This window comes from Corvus hawaiiensis, chromosome 2 (assembly GCF_020740725.1).
Source record: "Corvus hawaiiensis isolate bCorHaw1 chromosome 2, bCorHaw1.pri.cur, whole genome shotgun sequence".
Lineage (NCBI taxonomy): Eukaryota > Metazoa > Chordata > Aves > Passeriformes > Corvidae > Corvus > Corvus hawaiiensis.
Window position 1 is genome coordinate 65,315,074 of NC_063214.1, and position 24,047 is coordinate 65,339,120.

At 41.1% G+C, this 24,047-nt stretch overlaps 2 protein-coding genes across 2 annotated transcripts in view; one reads left to right on the forward strand and one right to left on the reverse strand.

Annotated features, from left to right (window-relative positions):
* Positions 1-19,180, reverse strand: part of LOC125321161 (collagen alpha-1(I) chain-like) — a 35,386-nt gene extending 16,206 nt beyond the window's left edge. The window contains exons 1-4 of the mRNA XM_048293556.1: positions 19,052-19,180; positions 14,710-14,856; positions 6,012-6,781; positions 5,127-5,327 (exon numbers count right to left, since the gene is read on the reverse strand). Coding sequence (XP_048149513.1) covers positions 5,127-5,327; positions 6,012-6,781; positions 14,710-14,856; positions 19,052-19,180 — 1,247 coding nt within the window. The remainder of the gene's footprint in view (positions 1-5,126; positions 5,328-6,011; positions 6,782-14,709; positions 14,857-19,051) is intronic.
* The window catches only part of TDRD3 (tudor domain containing 3), an 88,027-nt gene continuing 70,198 nt past the window's right edge, over positions 6,219-24,047 (forward strand). The window contains exon 1 of the mRNA XM_048295465.1: positions 6,219-6,390. Coding sequence (XP_048151422.1) covers positions 6,350-6,390 — 41 coding nt within the window. The 5' untranslated portion in view covers positions 6,219-6,349. The remainder of the gene's footprint in view (positions 6,391-24,047) is intronic.

The following is a 24,047-nucleotide window of genomic DNA, read 5'->3' on the forward strand; positions in this document are numbered from 1 at the left end:
TGGCTTTTAATAGTAATAATAAAAACCCCAATATACAGAATTATTGCACAGCCACATATACATGGTGTATAGGTAATAGGTAGTGCTGTGCAATAGGTGGTCGCAGTAGTGCCTGTTTTGCTGCACAGTGGTGCTCTCCAATCTAATCTGTGTTGATAGTTAAGGACATACTCTGTTTGTGTACTATGCAGGATGATGGTGTCTGTGCCTGTATGGCTCTGACAGGCTGATCTACAGGCTTCCATTACCTTGGTGTTTGGAGTGTTGCTGTCCTACCCTAGAGAATTTGCCTTAGTTTTAACAGGGCTGTCCATGTGGCTGAACAGGCAACCCTATGGTGTTCCATTCATCCCCAACTTACAGGTTCTTTACATCCTGCTGAAAGCTCCCTGACACTGTGTGAGGTGTTCTCTTGCATAGCACTTACTCCACAAGGCCTTTAGCACATCTGTGAAGGCTGTAAAAGTGCTGTCCCTAACTTGTCTGCTCATATATAGGCCACAATTTCTCAGCATGCAGCCCTTCATGAGCAGCCCTGCCCAGCAGTGCTCATATGCATTGACCTTAATTTTACCAAGACAAGCTTTCAGCTTGAAAGTTGGGGAAGCATGAGGGAGGCAGAAGCCTGCAGAGAGGACCAGGCATTCCGTACCTGCTCTCCTTCTATTTGAGGGCACTATTCTGTCCTATACATTGAGTGGACAACTGTATGGCCAGCAGCTGGTCCAGCAGTGTCTGCACTGTTACTGAGCTTTGTTCATTTGCATCATGTGTACTGATTTCAGACACCAGGTGACAGCCAGCGGGACACTAACTCCTCTGTGTAACACCACGTTCATGGCTCTGGGATAGGAGCTCTCAGGAAGCAGCAAGCATGGGTTGCCCCACAAGGCAAGGAAGCCAGGAGCTGAGGGCAATAGCAAGGCAGGTAGGGCAATGATCCCACCTAGGAAGGCACAATCCCACAGTACCTCAGCAGGTGCCACACTGGGGAGCAGGGTGAGACAGTATTTGAGATTAAAAGACACGTCTGCAGTGATGAAGCAGGTACAAGGCCAAGCCAGCAAATCAAATCAGTGGTTCAGGATCAGCAAGGCACATGGACAGGCACAGGCATACCTAAGACAAGTCTTAAGGATGGAAGCCTGAGCTTCAATGCAGCTCCCAAGCAAAGAGCAGGAAGCCCCCATGAGACTTCCCAGAGCTTCTTCTCACACAGCTCTGTCACCAGCATCCTGATCCAAGGCTACAGCTGCACCATATTGGAGCTGCAATAGGCAGCCAAACCCCAAGGAGCAGGGAAGAGGCTGCAGAGCCCCTTGGTGCACTCAAAGCCCTGACAACAACATGCTTATTTCCAGATTTTCATCCAGTCCAGAAGGTATCATTCTCTTAAAAGTAATCTTGTTAGAGACAAGGCACAGCTGTTCAGGGCTGGGATGTTTACTGCAGCCCAGTAACGTCTGCAAAGCCATATGCTGTTTGATCCTCTGCTCCCTGGCTATTTACCAAGTCAGCGTCCAGAGGGGCAATAGGTTGAGCTGTGCCAGAATGGCTGGAAAACACCAGCCCTTCTGCCGGCCCACAAGGGGCTCTGAAAGCGTCATGATTATATGTGATTACATTCTGCAGTACTTAGTGATCCATTGTACCCTAGTGGTCATTGCAGTGGTTCATCTGCACTTTCAGGTCTGAACTACTGAGATTTTAATAAGCAGCCGTGCACAGAGCCGACAATAGCATCACTGTGACATATATAAACGCCCCTGTCCCGACAGCCACAGTGCCTCACTGAGTGTGATGCTCTCTTTTTGACTGACATAATGCCAGTGTGAACTATACCTTTAAGATGCCCGTGGCCTGACATACACTGAGTGATTTGCAGGAGAAAGTGGGGAGTGTGGTCAAACTGAAGGGTTCCAGAAGAGGACAGTCAGGTGACAAAATCAATTAGAGCAGCCTGACAAAAATGTTAGCCTTGGCCTTTAGTGGAAATTCTCTCTCCTTGCACTACCACCTTAACCACAGTCTGTGGCTATAGGTGGTGGTATTATGTCCAAGACTTCATAATCCGTTACCATTTCCATGTAGGATATGCACTTGCTGTTTGTCTTTCCTTCATCCTGCTCCCTTCCAAGCCTCTCTCGTTCCTCTCCCCCATGAAAAAAATCTTTGCTCCTGTAATTTTCCCTTCCTCTCTTCAGTCTGTGAAAAGTCAATCCCTTCTCCAGTTGCCATAACAAATGACAGCCACTTGATTGCCACGAGACTCGACAAGTCAGGCCTGCTCCCCCCCCAGTAGGAATCACCAGTGCGAAACACTTGTAACCAACTATCTTTGCTCTTTATCTACAATTTAAGGAAGTGCATGACAGAAGAAGGATGAGAAGAAAGACTGAGTGCTGAGTACTGTCCTCCTCCTTCAGATAAAACATATACAATATTTTGGCTGACATGCAACAATACATGTAGTAAAGCTAATCCTTCTGACTGCAGTCAAATCAGTTCAGGACCCAGCCCATCACGGGATGTGGAGAGAGAACCACTTTTGTTGAAACTCCAGCACACCAGCACGCTCCTAGAAATATGGTGACCAGAAGGAAAGGCCCTTTACATGCAGTGTCCAGTTACTTTCAGCTACAGATCCAGGATAAGGATCATCTGCTTTTTCGTTCAGTAAGCAGACCTGTTACCTTCAGATAATGTAATGAAGAAAGTGTATTCTATAGAAGACAAAAATTGAGACCAAAACAGCATTTCTGCTGTTGTGGGAACCTCTCATTGGACCTGATGTTCAGGGTCTTCATCCCACTGTTGTTAATTTCAGCACAGCAGGTTAGGGTGAATGATGCCATAACTCACAATGAATGTTACAGGTTTCTGCTCTTGCCTGTTTCTGGAACATGCAGTCAAAAGTTTCAGCTCCCCAGTTTTGTGAGCCTACTGCTAACCAAGAGGATTGGGCCTGGAATTGGCAGGAGATGAAGGCAGTAAGGATGAATCAATCCAATGAATCAAGGAAACCTGCAAGGCTGCTTCAAAAACTGGCTCTTGCTCTCTTGTGCTGTGTGCTAGTTCTGTCTGCTAGAGCTCTGTCTCACAAGAGGTGCGTGAGTAGACCAACCCTTTCAGGTATTCACAGAACATTGTGAAACAAACACTTTGGCACAGATTAAGTTGTCCCTGGTCACATGAGCAGCAGTCAAACAGAACTGCATTTTAGGCAGTTTGGACAGAAGAAGTCCATGTGAATTTTGTGGACAGTGATGCACTGATTCATCTGAACAACAAGCATTTTTCAGAGAAAGCTCTGGAGGCACAGAGCCCCTTAGAAGTGTGTGGGGGGTTAGGTCAGTCCCCGTACAGCCTCAGGTACTCCAGTGCTCATTACCTTGAACAATGTCATTTACTCTAAAGGTGATCGATACAGAGAATATGCTCTAAGAATGTTTTATCATGAACAGCTGGTACAGAGGCTCTTATCTGCAGGTTTCTGACTGCCGAGCAGGCACTGTATCACCTTCTGTTTTACAGTGGAACTAATTGTTCACCTCAGTGCAGCACAGCCAACAGCAGCTACAAACTGCAAAGCTCAGACAGTGCCCTCGGTGAGCAGAGAAACGCAGACTAATGGGGACTTCTCCTGTACAAAAGGATGCACACATGATATATATATATATACACACACATCTCAGCTTGCATACAATGAATTTGTTAGAGCAGATGCCTGAAGATCTTTAAGAGGGACAGCACCTACATTTTCTTTATAGAGATGGTGTTTAGTGCCATGAGGTGCAACAGCTAGCCCTATGCTGGCATAAACTGCTGGTACAATTGCCTGGCGATTTCAATGAAGATTTAAGTAGGCAAATGCCTCCATGTCTTAAACTAACATGAGGCAATGCATAAAGTCTGTAATTCTCATTATCTTTGCCTAGGTCATACTCCATCCCTTACTAATTGGCTCTTTGGGTATCCCATTTTGAGTTACAATGTTTACAACCTTTTCTTGATAATCTAATGTGCAGACGGGTCAGACTCCAAATACAAGATGTTTTTATTCCCACTTCTTTTGCATAATAACCTCTGAACTGGAACCACACTTCCACCTATCTGCTAGTGCTTTTCCATGTCAGTGGCTACCACTGTTGCAACACTGGGTGTGACTTGGCCACTGACATTTCAGTGTGACTCTTCTGCTTTACAGTATTCCTCATCACTAATTCAAGAGTTTCTTTGGTACAGACATAGAGTAGGTCTGTTTCAAGGCTCTTAGGTTAGTTAGTTCTCCTTGACATTATTCCTTTGGAAGCTCATGTTCCCCTGGAGCCTTGTCATGATATGGGACTGCATGACCTCTGAGAATCCACTTTCCCAATTAATAATGCTCCCTCTGCTAAATTTTTTTTTGGTTGTTTAATGACCACCACAAGGATTAAAGCTTCCCTATTGCTATATTCATTGTTTTGAGATTTTGCTGGCAGAAATCACATATGTCAGTCTTCCATTTTTAAACTGCCTTTTTTTTTTCCCTATAAATTTCTGTTAAGGAAAGCTTCAAGGATATGTGTAGCATTAAACATTGTTCAGTTGAACCTGAGTAATATACATTTTATTTCCTTCATCTGTGTCAAGCTTTTAATAATTATCAACTTAAAAATATATGTGCCTTCTTAAAAACAGCAGGCACACAGGACACCATATCTACTGGGGACGAAATCTTTGTCCTAGAGTATGTAACCTATAGACACAAAGAAAATACCGTGAATGAGCAGCACAGAGTGTCATGTGTAAAAATCCCAAGTGATTTGTACTCAGTACAGCAAAGAGAGGTTTTTCAGGTGGATCAAAATAACCAAACAACAAACAAAAAACCTCCTAAACCAAACCAAAACTGCAAGTTTTGACTTGAAGATGCTACATAAAAACTGAAACATCTTAAGGATAAAAGCGACCCATGAAGAAAAGTCCATCTTTAATAGACAAACACAGCAGGTAGAAAAGTTTCAAAACCTCAGCACTGAAAAAGAAGTATTAACATTTGGCATTGATGGGTTACAGAAGTAGCTGGACACGACTCACTAATGCAAATTGTCAAGTGTTTTCTGCAGAGCACCTGACCTCACCTGCAGGCAGAAACCCTGAGCGCCAAGGCCTTGATAAGCATTTTCTTAACTCCTGGACTGCTCGTGTTCACCTTCACCTTCTGGCCGTTTCTCTGAATGCTGGAACACAGAGTAGACAGGAGGACTGTGCTCCCACCTCGCTCGTCACTGGCAGCCGAGGGCACTGGGCACTTCCAACAGCAATAATGAAATCGTGCTATTCTGTTAAAGTATAATTCCCATTAAAAAGGCAGATTAAAAAAACCCCAAAGCGTTCATATCAGTATCCACCATTTTAGGGCAAATAATTAAGGAAAAAAAACCCCAAACAACAACTGCCGAACATAAAAGAAACACAGGAACTGTCTTTCACAAAGAATCATTAATGTTGGAAAAGACCTTTAACAATGAGCCCAATCATTAACCAAGCACTGCTAAGTCTACCACTAAACCATGTCCCTAAGCACCACATTACAGCTTTTTTGAACGCTTGCAGGGACAGTGATTCCACCACTTCCCTGGGCAGCCTTTTCCAATACTTCACCCTTTCTGTGGAGAAGTTTTTCCTAATATCCCGTCTAAACCTCCTGTGGCACAACTTGAGGCCATTTCCAATCGTCCTACCATGTTACTTGGTAGAAGTGGCCGACCCCCACTTGGCTACGAGCTCCTTTCGTGGAGTTGTCGAGAGCGAGAAGGTCTCTCCTGAGTCTCCTCCAGGCTAAACAGTCCCAGCTCCCACAGCTGCTCCTCATGCGACCTGCGCGCCAGACTCTTCTAAATATCCCTCCTCACCCGCAACACCCGTTTTGAGGGCATGGAGGAGAGCCTTTTCTAGCACAACGCTACTGTCAATAATGTTATTTATAGACGAAACGCATTCAAACAAACCCTTCCCGACATTACACGGCGGCAGGCCCCGAGCCCCAGGAGCAGGGCCGGCGCTCCCTCGCTGCGCTGCCCTCACTCCTTCCCTTCCCAGCCATGGCGGCGGCAGCTTCCAGGCAGCCGCCGGTCGCGGGCTTTGTTCGTCTCTGCCTGCGCCGCCTCCGCCCCTTCCTTCCTTCCCTCTGCTCCCTCCCTCCCCCCTTCCCTCCCCCTGGCCGGCCCGAGCGCCCGGAGAGGCCCGCGGGGCGGGGGAACGAGAGGGCCCCGCGTCCCTCCTCTCCCTCCGAGCGAGTGCCGGGGATCCCCGCAGCTCCCGCCGGCCCCGAGTGCTGCGGGTGAGCGGCGGGGGAGGCGCCATGGCCGACCGGGCGCGGGCGGCGCTCTCCGAGTTGGGCTGGTAAGTGGGGCCGAGCTCGGCCGCGCCGCCGCCGCCGCCGCCTCCGGGGGTGACTCCGAGCGGCGGGGCGGGGTGGGCAGGGCCCGTGTTTGAGGCGTGCGGTGCGGGGGGCCGTCCCCGCCCCAGCTCCGCTCGGAGCCCGTCGGCCGCGGGCAGGGGGTGGTGCCGCCCCCCGGTGCTCTCGGGGCCTGGCGCTGGCTCGCCCTGGGGAGCCGCTCCCGGCCCGTCCCGGCGGCCCTGCGGGGAGCGCCGGCATCCCCATCCCGGGACAGCCCCCGAGCCCCTTCGGGATCGGTGACGGCCTCCCGCCTCTCCTCCTGCCCCGGGGCCGGCCTCGCCTGGAGGCCTGGTGCCTGCCCGTAGTGCTGGGGTTGTTAATTGCACTGTGCGCCTTTTCAGTAGGAAAGGCAAGATGAAAAAAGTGGGGTTAAGGTAGGGTAAATGAGGCACACGTGAGGCTTGAACTCGGGACTTGCGTTTTCTGCTTCGTCCCAGTCGTTGGGTACACAATATCCATTTTGGAGCAACGTGTTTCAACGAGTTGTGCTTTTCAAATACCTACTGCAAACGCTTATTTGCTAGTCAAAAATGGGTTTGCACTGTAGGAAGTTTTTGTTTTGGTTTGGGACTTTTTTGCTTGTTTGTTTGTTTTGTTTTGTTGAAGTGATTCACTGATTAGTCAGTGCTAACTTTTTTCCTTAAATACTTGGAAAGTCTTTCACCAAACCTAAACTTCAGTGCTAACTGCTAAAGCACAGAGCGACATACTTTGGATGTAATTGAGAAAAACTGCTCAAATTATGTGACACAGTGTTATTTTCTATGGCGTTCTGGGGATATTTCTGTTTAACTGTTTAAGTTAGTGGTTTTCCTGGATTGTGGTTTCATGTATGTCTAAGATGGAAAAGGTTAAAGTGGGTGTCATGTGATTTAGAATAAAACAGGATCATTTACTTGGAAGGGACCTACAACAATTATCTAGTCAAATCGCTTGACCACTTCAGGGCTGACCAAATCTTGGTATGTTATTAAGTGCACTGGCTGAATGCCTCTTAAACATTTGACTGGATTGGGGCATCGACCACCTCTCTAGGAAACCTCTTCCAGTATTTGACTATGCCCTCAGTAAAGGAATGATTCCTTATGTCCAGTTTGAACCCTCCCTGCCACAGCTTTGAACCATCCCTGTTCATCCTATCACTGGATCCCAGGTAGAAAAAATCGGCACCTCCCTTTCCACTTCTCCCGCTCAGGAGGCTGTAAGAGAGCAATGAGGTTGCCTCTCAGCCTCCTGTAATCCAATATAGACAAACCAGTCTTCAGCTGCTCCTCACAGGACATGTCATCAGCTTTGTTGCCCTCCTCTGGATGTATTTAAGGGCCTTCACATAGTTTTCAAATTGTGTGCACAGTACTGCAGGTAAGGCCACACCAGTGCTAAGTGCAGCTGGATGATCACCTCCTTTAACCAGCGGGTGATGCTGTGTTTGTTGGCCCAGCTTTTGTAGTGCTACTTTGTGGTAATAGTAACCAAATAGAGTAATTAGGTTTCTTCTTGGGTAAGTGTATCAAGCTTCAAAAATATTGTCTGAGTGGTTCTAGGGCGCACAATCCTGTGGTTCCTGGCTATTGCTGAATTGAAATAATCATAACTATTTCTGCTACTTTTTATAACATTGGCTTATTTAACGGGAATTTTGGACTGTGGCTTGAAACTTGCCCCTCTCCTCTTCTGTCCTTAGACCTCTCTGAAAATGCAAAAGTTTTCCATAAAAGTAGTTTTATTTTCTTAGTTTGCTTTTCTTGCTTTCTATTGCCTATTCAAAATTTTATCACAGTTTTCAACTCTGAGTTGTTTTACTGCCTTTTCAGCTGAATGAGTACCGCTGGTAAATGGCTTTCAGGTACATATATGAGGTGCCTTTGAAACAGTCTGTTCCTCTGCAGTGTTTACTGCCCTCCTTGGGAGTGTAGACACTTGAATGGTTGCAAACACTTGTTATTCTTGCAGTCCTGTAGGGTGGGAGCCAGAGGCTGAAAGTTGATCGGGCCGCTAATGGGCTGATACCAGGTCCGCTGAAATTATGCCTTGACCTAGTTGCATTGGGGAGGGTATTATGAAAGAGGGAGGAATTAATGCCTGTATTTTTGAGGAATGTGAGGTGGAGTGGAAAAAGAAATAATGTTTCGGAGATCTTGTTTAGCTGTCTTCATGCGCTTTAAAAAGAATCGTAACCTGAACATCCATGCTTCTAACTGCTTTGCTGTTGCTCTTACTTATGATTTTTCTCATATTATTAGATCTTAGAGTTATTTAACACATCTGTGAGTGAGCCTTCAGTGGTGTTTAATGCAGTATTATATATCTGACTACACTGGTGATTAAATAATGTTTTGTACCAAATTGGTTGTTACTGTTGCTGTCACCTGATGTCAGAATGATAAGTTTCCTAATACAAAACCAAAACCAACTTTTTATGTTAAAATCTGTCCCCGCTTGAACTGCAGAAGCACTGCGTGGCACGTCAAGTAAAAAAAAAAGGTTGTCCTTGCTTAGTTGAAAATCTGCTAGCTTGTAAAATACTGCCTGTACTGACTGGATTTTAGAGTAAGTTTCTTAAATCTTACAAGGTTAGAAGAGTTAATGTAGACACCTGTTTGTGTCAGTTTCTGCAACTGGTGTTTACATTTTATGATTCTGAATTAAAGATAAAGTTATTTTTCAAGTAAAACAGTAATACAGTGTAGCTAATACAGAACAGTAATTATATATCTATTCCCCTCCCCCAACCAGGTATTGTCAGAGTAATCTTTTATAAAATTGTCTGGGAATTTGTAATGTTTGCCTTTAGTATATCAATTACATTTTTGTCAGCTTCTGAAAGGTAAACTAGCCCTACCTAGTAAATGTAACAGTGGTAGGTAAAGCTGGAAGCCTTTTTTCTTTCCTTTATTTTTTTTTTTTTTTGTGATAGTGGTGTTTTATGGAAATGAGTAAAAGGCCCCTGTAGTTTGTGTGCAGAATAGTGGTTTTTCTGAAGACAGATCCCTGCAGCTCTCATTGAAAGCCTGCATTTTTTGATGCTAGTTCTTTTCGTTATACACGACACTGTTCCTTGGAATGAGATATTGGCTCCAGCTAGGGGACAGATAAAGTGTTTGTGTTACATGTCAGTGAAAAAGATACTCTGTCTTGGAACAGAAGTTCTGTATTAACTTTTTTATTTAATTATCAAACATGAGGAGGAAGGCCAAGTGGCAGAATTACCTTTTTGTATTGTTATAGTTATATTCCTGAATTTCAGAACCAGGTTTCTAGTGTTCTTATTAAAATATGGACCTTAATGGACAATGAATTAGTGAATCCAGTTTTATTACTAGAACTGAAATTCAGAAGGACTACAGAATACATCCCCTTATGTAAACAATGAGTTTGCAAAGCACTTCTTACTGGCTTGCAACAGAATTTTCTTTTTGTTTGTTTTTGTTTGGGTTTTTTGTTAGTGTGTTTTGTTTTGTTTTTTAAATTTCCTGTGTGCCATTTCACAAGAGAATATGACAAGCCAAGACCTCTTCAGTGTTCCTAGATCTTTGCAGAGCTTGGGAATTTTTTACATAGAAATGCCAACATATTGTCAAAAATTACCAATGTGCCATGGCCTACAGCAGGTTTAGCCTGATCTTGGGTCGGGTGATTGATCTCTGTGGGAAAGCAAGAGGTGGAAACTGGATAACTAAAAATTTTTTTTTAGTACAGCTAAATGTACTTGCGAGTTCCTTGGCAACTAGTACAGATTTTTTTTATTCCAGTGTGTGATGCCATAAAAATTCGTAACTCTATGGCAAAAAAATACAGTCTTGTAAAACCTAATGTATTTTGAAGATTATGTAAACAACGATGTGACTATGAAAAGTTACTCCCAGAGATGAAGAGGAAATGGAATTGTACTAGTTGTTTGGAAACAGAAGAATACTGCTTAATAGTCCATGAGAAAACCCTTATATTAATGTCATTGTGGTTGTATATACTTGGTAAGTGAAAAATACAGAGTTGATGTACAACAAACTTTTAAACTGAGGTTTTGTTATTTCAGCAAGTAATGTGGTGCATACTGGGTAACTCTGGATTTAAGCTTGGTGTGTTCACATGTGTCCTCTTGTAGGACTAAACATCTGATATGATCCAAGCTCTAAAGCAAAAGTAGGTGTATGCCTGGAAACACGAGGAAGTTCTCACAGGGATGAATCTAACACCACTTTCTAAAAGCACAGCAGGCATTTGGCAAAGTAGTAAGTTCCAGAATTCTGCAAGATGATCTGCTTTTCCCTCATGTTTTTTTGCTATTCCAATAAAACATTTTCGGAAGACCCAGCTGAAATTGGTTCCTGCATATTGTGCAAGCCCAGGCAGGATAAAAGATTTTCCTTAGACACAAGCATAACACAGTGTTTCACAGGAGAGATGCATCTGTTTTGAGATTCTTGACACTTCTTTTGTGATGTGCGTAATCTTGTGAAGTTTGATTGGTACCATGAAATCACAAAATGCCACATTTTTTATTTGTTCAGGTGTATCCCTTACTGGGTGATCTGATCATTTTGCATTCCTGCTGGCTCACAAGTAATGTGTAGTTAGAACCTGAATTCTTTGTCGTTTTCACTCTGATGGAGTGCAGAACGTCCAGCATTTTGCATTCTGTTAAGGGAACAACCCCAAGAAACTAACTCAGATGCTACTTTCTCTTTTTTCTTCTTTTGAAAGAAGATGCTAGGTGTTTGAAAAATAATTATTACTAGCTGAAATTGTTACAATGACAAGAAACAAATTTAGGGCTATAATTAATTGTTTAAAAGATGCAAAAAAGGATAGGTGAAATAAGGAGATGGAAGGAGGTAGGGGACTAACATGTTTGAAACACCTCTCTTTGCAGAAGAGGGGTGAACTTGGTGAGGTTTATGTAATCTGCAGGCAGGACATAAAATGAAAGCAGATCTCTTACTAAATCCTACACAATTACTGCTCACTGAATGCTGCAACTGTAGAGTTGGAAATCATTTACTGAAATCAGTAGCAGATTGGTTTAAAAGTGGGTAAATTTTTTTACTAAGGACCTCAACCAAAGCTTATTTGTGCCAAAGACAAGTGATTATCCTGTGGGTTAGTACAGTTGGTTAAAAGATGAGAAGCTAGATAGATAAATTATTGCTTCTTGGTGGAACAATGTTCGCAGTAGGTTTCTGCTGGGGTTAAGAGGTTCATTATATTCTTAAGGAATGACAGTACTGTGGCACCATAGCAATTTGATGATCTGTGGGGATTGGTAAAATCTGAACTAGTTGGGTACTTGCAGCAAACTCTTCCAAAACAGTTTTCCAGTTCTTTCGCATACAAGTGTAGTTTGGTTCTGGTGAATGCCAAGTTATCCTCATACAGGGCAAAATAATGTAAACCTATATACACAGCGATGAGCTCTATATTTGCTCCTGTTACTTACTCAGAAAAGGGCAGTGGTCAGACAGCTGTTGGGAATTGTTCACAAAGAATTAAATCATTGTTAGGTCATTATGTTTATCAGTGGTGTGTCAAAATCATTAACAATGTGCATTAAAGTAATCATCCCAGCACAGCAAAGGTTTCGTAGACAGTGAAAAAGTGGATGAGAGGTGTGGAAGATACTCTGTGCTGGGAAGATGAAGATCTTTACTCTGAAAAACAGAACAACAGGGGGAGAAATGATAGAGATCTATAAAATCCATAGATCAAACAGAAATGATGAATAGAAAGCAAGAGTAGCTGTTTTTCTTAGGACAAGAATTAGGCCACATGGTCAATTAAACTTGCTACCTGATAAAAATTAAAGTAGCTTGTCAAGCAATGTGTAATTAAATTGTGGAACTTACTTGCCACATGATATTGTGGAGCAGAAAAAATGTAAGTGAGTTAAAACTGTAATTAGGCAAAGCCAGGTAGGGATAGTTGCACTGGATACTGAACTCTACAGTGAAGTTGGACTACCAGCTCTAAAATGGCTGATAGCCAGGAATTACTCTGAACACTTATGTCTAGGTATTTGCTGTGGTTTGCATTCTTGACCTGGATCATCTGCCTCTGGCCACCCTTGACAAAAATGGAACTGTGTTAGATAGACCTAGACTGCATAAGTTAAAACACCATTTATGTTCTTATTTTTATATTGTTAGATAAATGACCTCACACCGTAGTTCTGCTGAAGAAAGGATTTTCTTCTCTTGATTTGGGATGAGGGAAGAGGGAGCGAGGATTTGGAGAGAAATGAATCAGACTGTTGAAAACAGAGAGAAAAGGCAGAGCAAGTGTGACAGTTCCCTATGCACTCCATTTCAGCTGTGATTTCCACTGTCTTGCTGCAGCTCACCCTCCTGGTTTTCAATAGTTGTTGGGAGAGACTCTCCCTGCATCTTTTTATGTGAGATCTCAAATCGATTTATGGGCCATCTTGGGGGACACACACTTCACTTGTTCGTTTCTCTGCTGGGAAGCTAAAGCACTAATATAAGATGTCCTTGATTTATAGAATTGTCTCAAGTTAGAGTGAAGTTGTTGCTACTGTGAAAGAAAAAAATGGAGGAAAGAAAAACTAAAGTTAAAAGACCTTTAAATTGCTGCCGACTTTTTTTTTAACACCCACCTTTGCAGTGGCCTTACTTTTCTTGGTATAGTATGTCCCAGATTGATTCTTTCCAATCAATGAGTTCTCTGGGAATGTGTAGGTTTTCCACAGCTAGTCTCATTTTTGGAGTCTTTGGAATTTTGAATGTATTGAGTCTTGTTTTAGAAGTTATTTACTTAGCATTGTAATTCTTAGGCTTTGCCTTCTTTATGGGATTCAAATACTTCATCATGGGTTTGACTCAGTGACATACTGCTTTCCTTCTTTCTACCTCTTTTTGAGTTGGTGCTCTTTGAAGAACTCATATTAAATGCTGCATATTTGCTGAGTTTCATAAGACTTTGTATCAATTTTTCTTCAAATAATCAGTTGTTAAACTAATTGAGATCATCACATAAGCAAGGCAATGGGGTGGAGCTTGTTACACAATTGAGATTTACTCTTCTGGGCTGATTTACCTCTCCCCTTAAGAGAAATTTTGTTTCTCAGTGTAGTGTAAGCAAAGCATGTAAAAATGGGATTTTGGTAGGGATTTGAGGGAGGGATGGAATAGCACCATGCTTGATTATTATTTGCCTTTTCCAGCAAACCGAAATGAATTTCTCAATGGAAGGGTGAATTAATAAAAGCAGCAGTGTGTTTAAGAGTCTAGATTTTTCTGGAGGTCAGTATGTTACCGTTTCAGCAAAAGTAGATTCTTTTAAACTTACATGTTCCTGGTAATTTAAGTTATTAGAAAGCCTGTGTCATCTAGAAGGTAGAAATATGAGGCATTTGCAGTAGATGTTGCATATCGATGAACTGGGTCTCAGACCTTTGCAAAGACTTTGCATTCTGAAATAATGTTATAAGACTCTTGAGACAGATGTTTCCTTCTCTCTTCAATTTCTGTGTGCTCACACTCCCCAGACCCTGAGTGCTTGAGCAGCAAGCTGGTGGGAGGGTGGCTGGTGATTTTGGAGCAGGGTATTGTTATCATTCATACTGATAACAGTGTGATATTCATTAGGATTTTCTGTGTGTATATTTCATGTGTTATGGTTGGTTAAAATACAGCTTTATGTAAATAATACCTGTAGGAGTACATAAAAGTAAGGAGCTGTCCTGAAGTTTTACTTAGATAGAATTACACTTGGAAACACTGGATATTAAATATCCTATATACTGCTGGTTTGGTTTTTTTTTTTTTTTTTTCTGTGATTGTCATAGCAATACAATTAAAATAAATTTAAGACTGATTCTCCAAGCTGTGCATATTGTTCATACTTTTAGGAATAGTAGGTTTTCTACTTCTTTAGAGCAAAAGGAGCATATTTAATTCCAGTAAGAGTAATTCTAATAGAGCTGACAGGAAGAAGGAAAGGCTCTCTGGGGGATGAATAGTATGGGAATGTTTTGAATCACTTTTTATGTACTTAATATAATGCATAATCATGAGGTGTCAGATTTTATGTGGACTGGACAGCTCTAGGACTGAATTACAACCTTTGAGCTTCTTTGCACATTTAAGGAAAAAGCGGTTTAAATAATCTTTGTACCACTGGTAAGCAATTAAAGCATGATGGGCATTCTTGCATTGGCATCATTTTGAACCCTTCACTTGGGGAAATGTAGCCTAGGTTTTGGAAATGGGAGTGATGGCATTAACTGACAGCAAGCGAAGACTTACTGGAGAACTGACTGCTGAACTGGCTTCTTTGTGAGGGAGTGCTGTCTGGGGGCGGTGGTCAAGACTGGCTTTTTCTTTCTTCTTGTTTCTCTCCTGTGCTCCAGGAACAGCTCGAGTTTCTAGTGCTGTGTCATACCCGAAAAAAAGCTGTTGAAGAAAGCCAGAGAAGAAAAAGCCATGTGTGTTCAGACAGCTTCAAGATACTCTCAGTGGCATGGCAGCTGTGTCTTTGGCACAGCCCCAGCCTTAGAATATTTGTGTTCAATTTAACGCTTTAGGGTGGCTGCCAGCATTTTCTTGGGAAAATGTGACTGAGAAAGAGTGTTCACAGCTTGTATCTGAGAAGAAAAAAAGGAAAGAATTTTGTTACATGAACAAAGAAAACCTTCCACGGTGTTGTGACTTTTGCATGTCAAATTGCTGTGGCTTGTTGGCCTCTTATGAATCATGGAGTAGCAAATCTTCTCAAGGAGCAGAAAGCTTGCAAGAGCTCTTGTCCAGCAGTTTTTGACTGCAGGGGCTGTTTCTAGCATCTGCTGTTTTACAGCAGCGCTGCTTGCTGGAAGCTTAGCTTATCAAAGTTTGGAGTTAGTGAGGGTATCTTGGGCACATCTCTGTGTGTTACCTGGAAAAGTTTGACATTTTTGCATTGCAGCTATTCCTGCTAGATAACAGTGTGCCTGTGTTATCATTAAATCTATTCTATTAAGTAGTTGTTAGAGACTCGTGTTCACTTGTTTTTTTCAGTCTGCTGAAGTTGCACTGTGTTATATTCTTTTACTGTTGTAAAATACAATATGTACAATCTCAGTGTTTAAATACTTACAGATGTAAATCAGGATACATCATTAAATCACAGGCTAGAAATGTGCATTATCCAGTACCCTTATGAAGGGCATTAATAATATTATTCTCCTATTTAATGGGGATATGAAATCACTTAGCTCTGATATTGATAGCAGTGTACTGAATGGGTAAAATACGTCTTTCAACAGCTGGATCATCTTGTTTCATGGCGTTGCTTGTTAGAATGATAGAAATGGAAATTGCCATTTATTATGGAAGCACATTTCCACTTGTTTTGGTTGATGTTGCCATAATTACTGTTAGGTTCATTGTATAGTGGAAGTGTGGCAGACTTTAAAAGGCATCAGGGCAGTTAAGTTTACTCAGAGTTTCCAAGTACATACTTTTTTTTACTTTTGTAACTGTGATACTGTGTCCAAGACAGTTTTAAATACAAAGCAGAGATGAACTTGAAACTATTTTTTAGAATTGTAGTGCTAATGAACATTGCATTTTTCAACTTCTTAGCACACTTTCTGTTACACAGTTGAAAGTACTAGTGAGTGTGAAGTTTTCGTTTAACTGTTATTTGGAGAAGAGCATGAGGGGGGAAAACATCAGTGAAGGAACTGAAGAGAAGGTGTGTGATTTTCAAGGGTTTGGTTCTGACTGTGCAGAGTAGTGATTTCTGAATGAGGCACACTTCGTGTTAAAGTAATGAGCTGCTGAGGAGTGCTGAGAGGATCCTTATGTAAAAATGTGATCCATCAAGCTGCTTTTCATTGAAAACAGAATGTATAATGAGCACAGTCATGATTCTTGGTTTTAAAAACTTACTCAAATTTTTAATTTACTCAGGTTTTTAAATTCAGATGTAAGGTATGATACACCGTCATTTGTGTAGTACACAGGTAGGTTTTGATAGATTAGAGAGTTGTAGTTCAGCTAGTGTAAGAAACAGCCTGGACTTCTGCCTTTTGGCAAATACTTGCCAAATACCTCTACAACTTTTCACTTGAGTGCTATCTACAATTCTTGATACAAAATAATACCAGATTTGTTTGTTTGTAACTACGAAAATCAGAGTAAGTGAAGAAGTGGATGCCTCATTTTTTATACTTAACATTTTAAGATAAACAGGTTTGGGTTTGTTTAATAGTCAAATCATTCTTGAATATGTAGCATAAAATGATTTCAACTAATTTTTGTGTCATTAAATAGTAAGTAACAGTTTTTGGTATTTTTTTTTCTTAATGGCCAAAGAAATCTCTCACACTGATTTTGGTCTGAAAAATTTCTGGCATACATTTCAGAATTTTATTTTGAAGAATTGTCTAAAATGGACAGAATTGCTACAGAATAAGCAAATAAGGTAACAAGAATTTGAAGGTGGTTTTATGCTTTATGTGTTAAGGTTTCTAAATGCACCAGGTTTTCAGCCTTGATCAAATAACTGTTGCAGAAATTTGCAATTTATGCTCATTTATGGTTTTGGATGCTTAGGCAAAAAGATTCTCTATTTGTGGTTTTGAGATGGAAAAGATTTCCTTGGAGAATGCTGCTGAGGGTTTACTAGTATGTAATTTTGGGAATGGGGAAGAGAAGGAAAGAGAATGTCTTTCTGAACACTTCAGTAGTCTCTGTTCTGTTTTCTTAATTTACATTTTAGTTCCTAACTAAGCCATGCCATCATATGATAATAACATGATGAAATGGAAAAAGCTTAATTTAGTCTAGAAGAGTAATTGTTGTTGTGCTTTAGCTGTGGTCATATTTTCTTCATGCTGTTGCACTAGAGGTGAACTTTGTGCTTTGTAACTGCATAATTCTACTCTTAAATGTCTTCCAGTATTTTTTCTCTATTCAGAATAATTACTGTGTGTCAATGTTGTTTGAGTCTTAAAATAATAACATAATTTTAATCTTTTAATAACAGTAATTACTGAGTCTCCCTCTCCCTCCCTCTCTCCCCCAACTTACTGACAGAACAGAAAGTAATTTTCTGTCAGATGAAACGTTTCTGTGACTAACTTGGGAAGGAAAGGAAGTGAAAGCTTGAATTAGAGGATCATTCAAAAAAAGCAGGGAGAATAAAGACCATATGTTGTTCTCTGGTTACACATCATCTGGCTGGGAGGTTAGATGAATCTCTTGAGTGTTAGAGTGCTTAATTTAAATTCTTTCTCTTCTTGAGCCTGCAATGCCAAAACACTAAATTGAAAGAATTAAATCAAAGAATATGAAAATAAATCTTAATAGTGAGCTACTTCAGCACCTGATTTTTACCTGTTACTTCAAAGAGCATTTAAGTAAACCGTATGAAAGGGAACATCATTTGGTGTCTTACCATGGCAGATTTTTTTACACTTTATTTATAGCAGTAGTAGTGAAGGACAATGTACATTTTCTCTTTTACAAAGTGGTCTTCAAATTTTTACTAACTTTGAAAAAATGTTTTCTCTATTACAACTCTGTGGGTATAACTGCAAGCATTTTAATGAAAGAATACTACCAGTTAGGAAAAGTATGCCCCTGGTTTCATGTTTAGACTGCACTTATGGATGCTTAACTCGGTTTTGCAGTAGTTTGGACGATCACTTTCACATTTTTTTCAGACCTGACTTGGATTTAGGATGAGAATACTGTTGATAACACACTGATGTTTTAGTTGTTGCCAAGCAGTGTTTATATTGGGAAGGACTCTTCAGCTTCTCACTCTAACCCACCAGCAAGGAGGCTGTTGATCACAAGGAGTTGGGATGGGACAGAGCGGGGACAGCTGACCCCAGTTGTCCCAAGGGATATTCCATACCATATGGCATGATGGTCAGTGTATATACTGACCGGGGGCTGCTGCTGGAGAAATGGCTGGGCCTTGGCCTATGGGTGATGAGCAATTGCATTGAGCATCACTTGTTATGTATATACAAATTCATTATGATTATAATTTTTATTATTTTCTCTTCCTTTTGTGTCCTATTAATCTATCTTTATTTCAACCCACAAATTTTACTTTATTTTTTTTTCCCCAGCTCTTTTCCCCATTCCACTGTGGATGAGGGAATGAGCGAGTGGCTGTGTGCTGTTTAGCTACCTGCTGGTTAAATCACGACAGTCCTTTTTTGGCACCCAGTATGGGACATAAAGGTTTTAAATAGTGGAAGATCTGACTGGAGCGTGTTGAAACAAATTTGTTGTAATTGTAGAGTCATAGAATGGCTTGGGTTGGAAGGGACCTTGATGATTACCTAGTTCCATCCAACCCCCTTACCATGGGCAGGGACAAATTCCACTAGACTGGATTGCTCAAAACCGCATCCAGCCTGGCCTTGAACACTTCCAGGGATGAAGCATCCACAGCTTCTCTGGGCAATCTCTTCCAGTGCCTCACCACAGTTACATTTCATCTTCATCTACCCTCTTTTAGTTTACAGTATTGATTTGCATGTTCCGAGCTTTGTTGTGTATTGACAATACTTGCTTTAAGTGTATATATGTATGTGCTGTATAAGTAACAACACTTGCTGTGTATGTTCCATGTTGTGCTGTTCATCACCTCTGGGGACTGGGTTGAGGTTTTCGTTGTGTTGAACTTTGTGGCGTTGGCTCCCGGTAACCTTGTGGCTGTGAGACGGCTGTGGTGCGGCGCTCCGCGCTGCCGCCGTCTCCGAGCTTCGGGAGCCATCTACGGGAACCAGTAATAATTGCACTGGGCACCTTTCCTCCTCTGACCGTCCTGGCTGCGGGGGGGACGCTCCTCCGTCTTCCCCCTCTCCTACAGGCTAACTGCAGTAGCTCTGGAGAACTTTTAGTATCCTTGGCATGTCCAAACCAGCGTGTTCCTATTGCTATGTCTCCTGAATGTGTTTCAGGTCTTGTTCAGGGCGAAAAAACTATTTAAGAATATGACATAGAGATTTGGCCCCGGGTAGTGATAAGTGGTAGTAGGGTGTGTGGGATAGTTCAACCAAATGCCTAATCCAGTGGTCACCTCTAAATTTTGCAATTTCACCCCAAACAAATACAGGGAGTGAGTGAGTGGCTGTGTGGTGTTTATCTACCTGCTGGATTAAACCACAGCACTGATGAACTGCAACTTGGATATAATCATTGGAAGCCCTTTGGAATGCCTTATAGGTGCAGTAGTATTTTTTTAGTTTTAGGAATATATGAATCTCTGTTGCTGTAGAGCTTTTCAAATTAATTGCGAACAAGTCTTTGTGTGTGTTCTTTTACACTGCAAGAGTGCATGCCTTCATGCTGTTTACTTTTGAATGATATTTTGTAAATATGCTATAAATCTAGTTTTAAAGGTCTGTAGAAATGGCTATTTTGGCACAAAGTAGAATAAAAATAAACAGGACACCTTTGCAGGGTTGAAAATAACTGCTCTGTATCCAGAAGAATTTTCTGTGCTGAGTCAAAATTATGCAATAATAGTAATGGGGATGTGTGTGTTTTAAGTGTTGATGGCCACAGCTGTAAAAGAAATTACTTTTTGCCAGACATTTCAGTTTTATTATACTTCATTGTTTCAGTAGTGATCCTCATCTTTCATCCTTGTCTTCTGAGCAGATTGTAACTTACTTTTTTGTTTGTGCCAGTTTTGATATGTAGGAGGGAAGGATGTGCCTTGGGTATCTTGAAAAGCTAAGTTTTTTTAGTTAGAGCCCTTGAATCGATTCTCTAAGATCAGTACCCACTATAGCAGCTATTCTTGGTGTCTTTGTGTTGGTGATGAAATTCTGTTTTAAATGTTTCAAATAAAACTGAAGGTATTTGCTTAGCATCTTGCTTTTTGAGTCAGCAAACACTGGGAATGTTAAGCTTTTATTATTTCTGACATTAATATGAAGTGTCTTGAAGCAGAAGTAGTCCAGGTCTTTGACACTGGTATGGAAGACATGCTTTAATAACAAAATACCAATTAATAATGTTTTTAAGTTTCATTTTGTAGTTTTATGGTTCAGTGCTGCTTTTGTGTGGTAGTAAAGTAAGATTTTACAGCTTACATTGAGAAATATGAATAGCCTCCTTCATGAGTACAGTTGATAAGCTAAATAAGGTGATTAAAAATGATCATATTTAAACTTGGTCTACTAAAGATTGAGCCTTTTGTTATTTATAGGTAAGAATATTATGTTACATATTCCAGTCTCAATAAGCCAACTTTTAAGTATCCTTTCTGGGAAAAAAATGTAGAAAAGGTTCCTCTGAGAAAGTATTTTTGGAAATTAATTCTTATAAAGATGCCAGGTTTTGCTTATTTTGCTCAATATATAATTTTAAAAAATGTTTACTTGGCCAGATTCTGAAGAGGCCATCCTAGTCCCAGCCCTTGCTCAGAGCAGGGCTAAGTCAAGCTAGGTCACCTCGCTGAAGGTCTTGTATAGTTGAGCTTTGAATATCTCCAAGGTGGCCTGCTATAGTTTAGCCACTCTTTGGGAAAATTTTTCTCTCTCTTATGTCCATTTGAGATTTCCCATGTTTTAGCCTGTGTTTCTTGCACTTTCTCATTTCACTCCACAGCACTCAGAACTGGCTTTGTTTCCTTAAGCCATATTCAGATGGTGGGGTGGCACAACAGCTTCCTTCTTTGGTCTGCTCTTCTTTGGGATGAACATTGGTGCTCTCGGTGTCTCCTATGAACATGGGCTGTAGCCCCCAAAACATCTCAGTGGCCTGTCTTCAGTTTGAAGGGTGTTCCCTCATAATGGGGACCCCTGAAACTGGACACAATACTTTAGACATGGCTTTGTGCTGTGAGGAGAGAAATAATGACATTTTTTGATTTGCTGACTACAGTCTTGCTGTTGAAGCCCAGCGTGTCCTTAGACTTTACCGCTGTACAGGGACATGGGTTTGTGTTCAAATTGTTCTACACCGTGAACCCACAGAGCTGCTTTCTGTTCAGCTACTTCCTGGCGTCAGTGGTTGGAAGGAGGAGTATGGCTTGGCTCTTACTGTTGAGCTCTGGGGTGTTCCTTTTGGCCAAGGAATTGCTGTGGTGGTACATCTTGCATTGTTCAATTTTTACTAGCATGTCATCCTTTATACTCTCCCCCCTCACAAAAAAAAACAAACCAAAACAAAAATGATTTCTGTTACTTGCTTTTTGATGAAAAGTTGTGCATCTCTTTTAAACTGTAGTGTGGTTATGTTAATAAAATTTTGACAAGCTTATGCCAGCACAAGCTATGCTGATGTGTAGGAAAAAGAAAGGTAATGTACTACTTCATTATAGAACATAGAACATATGTATTATGTAGAAAGTAAGTACTTTATAAGAACCATTACTAGAATGACTTATTTTGTCTGGCTGCTACCTAAACCTCTGATTTCTCTAATTTCTACACTGGAGTGTGTGGAGAACAGCACAAAAGATCTCTTTGTTTTAAGCGGAAGTGGTATTTTGAGTTGACTTTGCTACAGGTCCAAGCTTAAATCATTCCGTTCATGCACACCTTCCCTTGTTTAGTCTCTACAGGGGATGGTCTTCAGCTGTCCTTTACTGTATCGATCAAAGTTTCTGTCCCAGAACTATCTCTAATCAAGTGCAATTACTCTTGTTTGTAGAAAAGCCCCAGAGTATGACAAATGTGCAGAGATGATGTCTCAGAAGGTTTCCCCAGCTTTTTAAGTATTGGGTTTTTTTCAGCAATTTCCTCAGCTAGATGTTTTCTTTCTAGTAAACTTTCGATGAACTTCTTTTGCATGGATCTGTGCAGTTGTTTCTTGAACCTACGTTAAATTTTAGCAGGCACAGAATAGTGAATAACAACTTCATATGCTGTATGAAACACCCTTTTCCTAAGTTTGCTCAATTTTCCACCTGTAAACTTAGGGACAGTGTGTAGCCAATCCCTTTTTATCTCCTTAATGTAACTTGCAACCATATGGATATATTAAATACCCTTTTTGGTCTTTTTCATGGTGATGAAACCTGGTCGTTCTAGTTAGCCTTTAAAAGAAAGGTGTTCTGTGTTTTTGATCTGCTTTGTTACTGTTAAGTAACAAAGAGAAGGGCAGGCAGGACGGAGAGTTTAGGAAAAGCAGATGAGGACAAGGAGAAAGAGGAAGATGAAGGGAGATACATATTCAGTCTCTGTCATTATAGAGGAGAGTACCTCATGGCTGAGAAAATGTGATGTGATGCAGACATGGTATTATTCAACCTCTACCCCTCAAAAAAAAGTTAATTACCAGCTTATTAAGCTAAATACAGTGCATGGTAAATTACATGAAAGTTTCAAAATTGCAGGTGTGTGGCCTTTGCATGGTGCCTTTTAGCCCATCGTGTACTTGTGATTTTGGGTAGAAGAGTTGAGTGTAGGAGTGCCAACAGTTATTTGCAGTTACAAGAGGTAGGACTTAGCTTGCACAGTTCTGTGAGAATTGGTGACTGGATGTGGGTATGTTCCTATGCAGAATGAAAAAGTTTAGCTTTCTCATGCTGTCTTTCTCTGTGAAGATGATATACCTGTTTTACTGTTTGGCAGATGGAGGGTGTCATCAGTTCCTACTTCTAAGCTGAGAGGTGGTTATTGCTTGAGACGTCTTATCTCTGCTGGTTCTTGCTTGCCTGCCTGCCCGCCCCCATCATATACTGGGAATTATATTTTTCTACAGGATGCAGATGTATATTTATGTACTTTTTAAATATGTACTTTTTAGCTTAATATTGCTTCCTAAATGTTGTGGCATAGACTTGATTTCATTATTTCTTATCAGAATATTAGAGCATAAACTTTAAAACTCTTGTATTAAAGAAAGTAAATAGTCCAGTTTTGAGTCATAGCATCATATGATTACTTTGCCTCGTTGATGAAATGAAGAACAAGTTGAAAATAAGCTTTTCAGAGCTGTGGCAATCTGAAAGTGTGGTTGTCTTCAAGCTCCTAATACTAAACTAATTATTGCAAACTTTCCCCTTTGACTCCTGTGAAGGGACTGCTGCGCTGCCCTTGGGGCTGCCCAGTGCCTGTGTACTATCATGCCTTCACTTCCTTCATGTGGCCTGTCCTACTCCAGAACACATTTGGCTTCCTCTCACGTCCCTCTGCATTTGGCAAGCACCAGCCTGTGTTATGGCTGGTTTGGAGCTAGGCGAGTGCTTCAATTGACCAGTTGATTGCTGCTGCTGGAGATGGATGACAGCCAAGTTCTGTTTCCTTTTTCCACAATGCAACTGCTAATTTGTATGTCTTGCTTCTACCAGGCAGCTGATTTCTGTGAAACTTAGGGGAAACTTAGTCGTCTTTGAGACCTCTGTTTCTTTGTCAAATTTGGCTAAAATTGGCCTGCGTGATTAGAATTCATCTGTGTGACATGGCTGCTGGACAGACTGCATAATATATAATCATTGTTTTTCTAAGAGTAATTGAACTGCATTTAAAAAACTTTTGGATTTGGTCACTAAAACAAAAATGAAGAAACTAGACTATGTGAAATGGTTTATCTATTTAATCTGTGAAGTGTTTGCTTTTTCTGAGTACAAAAGGAGGGAAGAGAAATTTGGCAAAAGTGCCTGTCTCTACCTTATGCTTGTTAGT